The 589-nt window shown below is 66.6% G+C and overlaps 1 protein-coding gene across 1 annotated transcript in view; it reads right to left on the reverse strand.

The window, feature by feature from the left end:
- SEMA6C (semaphorin 6C) overlaps positions 1 to 589 on the reverse strand; it is a 30810-nt gene that overhangs the window by 27197 nt on the left and 3024 nt on the right. Inside the window, exon 4 of the mRNA XM_029913494.1 lies at positions 29 to 246. Coding sequence (XP_029769354.1) covers positions 29 to 246 — 218 coding nt within the window. The remainder of the gene's footprint in view (positions 1 to 28; positions 247 to 589) is intronic.

The raw sequence follows: 589 nt of genomic DNA on the forward strand, positions 1-589 counted from the left end.
GGCAGGGCTGGAGGGGGGGCTGCAGTACCTGTTGGATTGGGTGGTGAACACCCCGAAGACGGCGGGGCGCCCGTTGACCTGGAAGACGTCGGTGACAGCCTGCAGCACGTCGAAGTAGAAGAAGGCGTCTCCGGGCACGGAGCAGTTGAGCCGGGCCTTGAGGAAGGAGGTCCAGTACTTCTCCAGCACGCGGGGAGACCCCCCCATGTCGTTCTTACACACCCGGCCCACGCGCGAGAAGATCACCTGCCGGGACAGGGCCCTGGTTACGGGGAGGGGCCGGCCGGCCTTGCCGGGGGCGCTAACACTCAGCTCCAGCCAGGGCCAGCCGGGGCAAGGCTTCGCCTTTGGGCTGAGTGCTTACGCTGCCTTGGATTAGGATGCTGGGGGGAGGGGGGGTGTTCTCTTCCTGCTGTGGGGCTCCACTCAAGCACAGCCTGGCCAGAGGCCACAGCGATGGGCACACGGCGGGCTCCAAGCCTAAGGGGCCGACTGTTCAAAGCTGCTCAGTACCCAGCAGCTCCCACTGAGCATCCCCCCATGGAGAGCAACGGGGTATCCCGCCCATCCCCCCACGGAGAGCAACGGG

The sequence above is a fragment of the Terrapene carolina genome, unplaced genomic scaffold (assembly GCF_002925995.2).
Source record: "Terrapene carolina triunguis isolate 2854851 unplaced genomic scaffold, T_m_triunguis-2.0 Scaffold675, whole genome shotgun sequence".
Classification (NCBI taxonomy): Eukaryota; Metazoa; Chordata; order Testudines; family Emydidae; genus Terrapene; species Terrapene triunguis.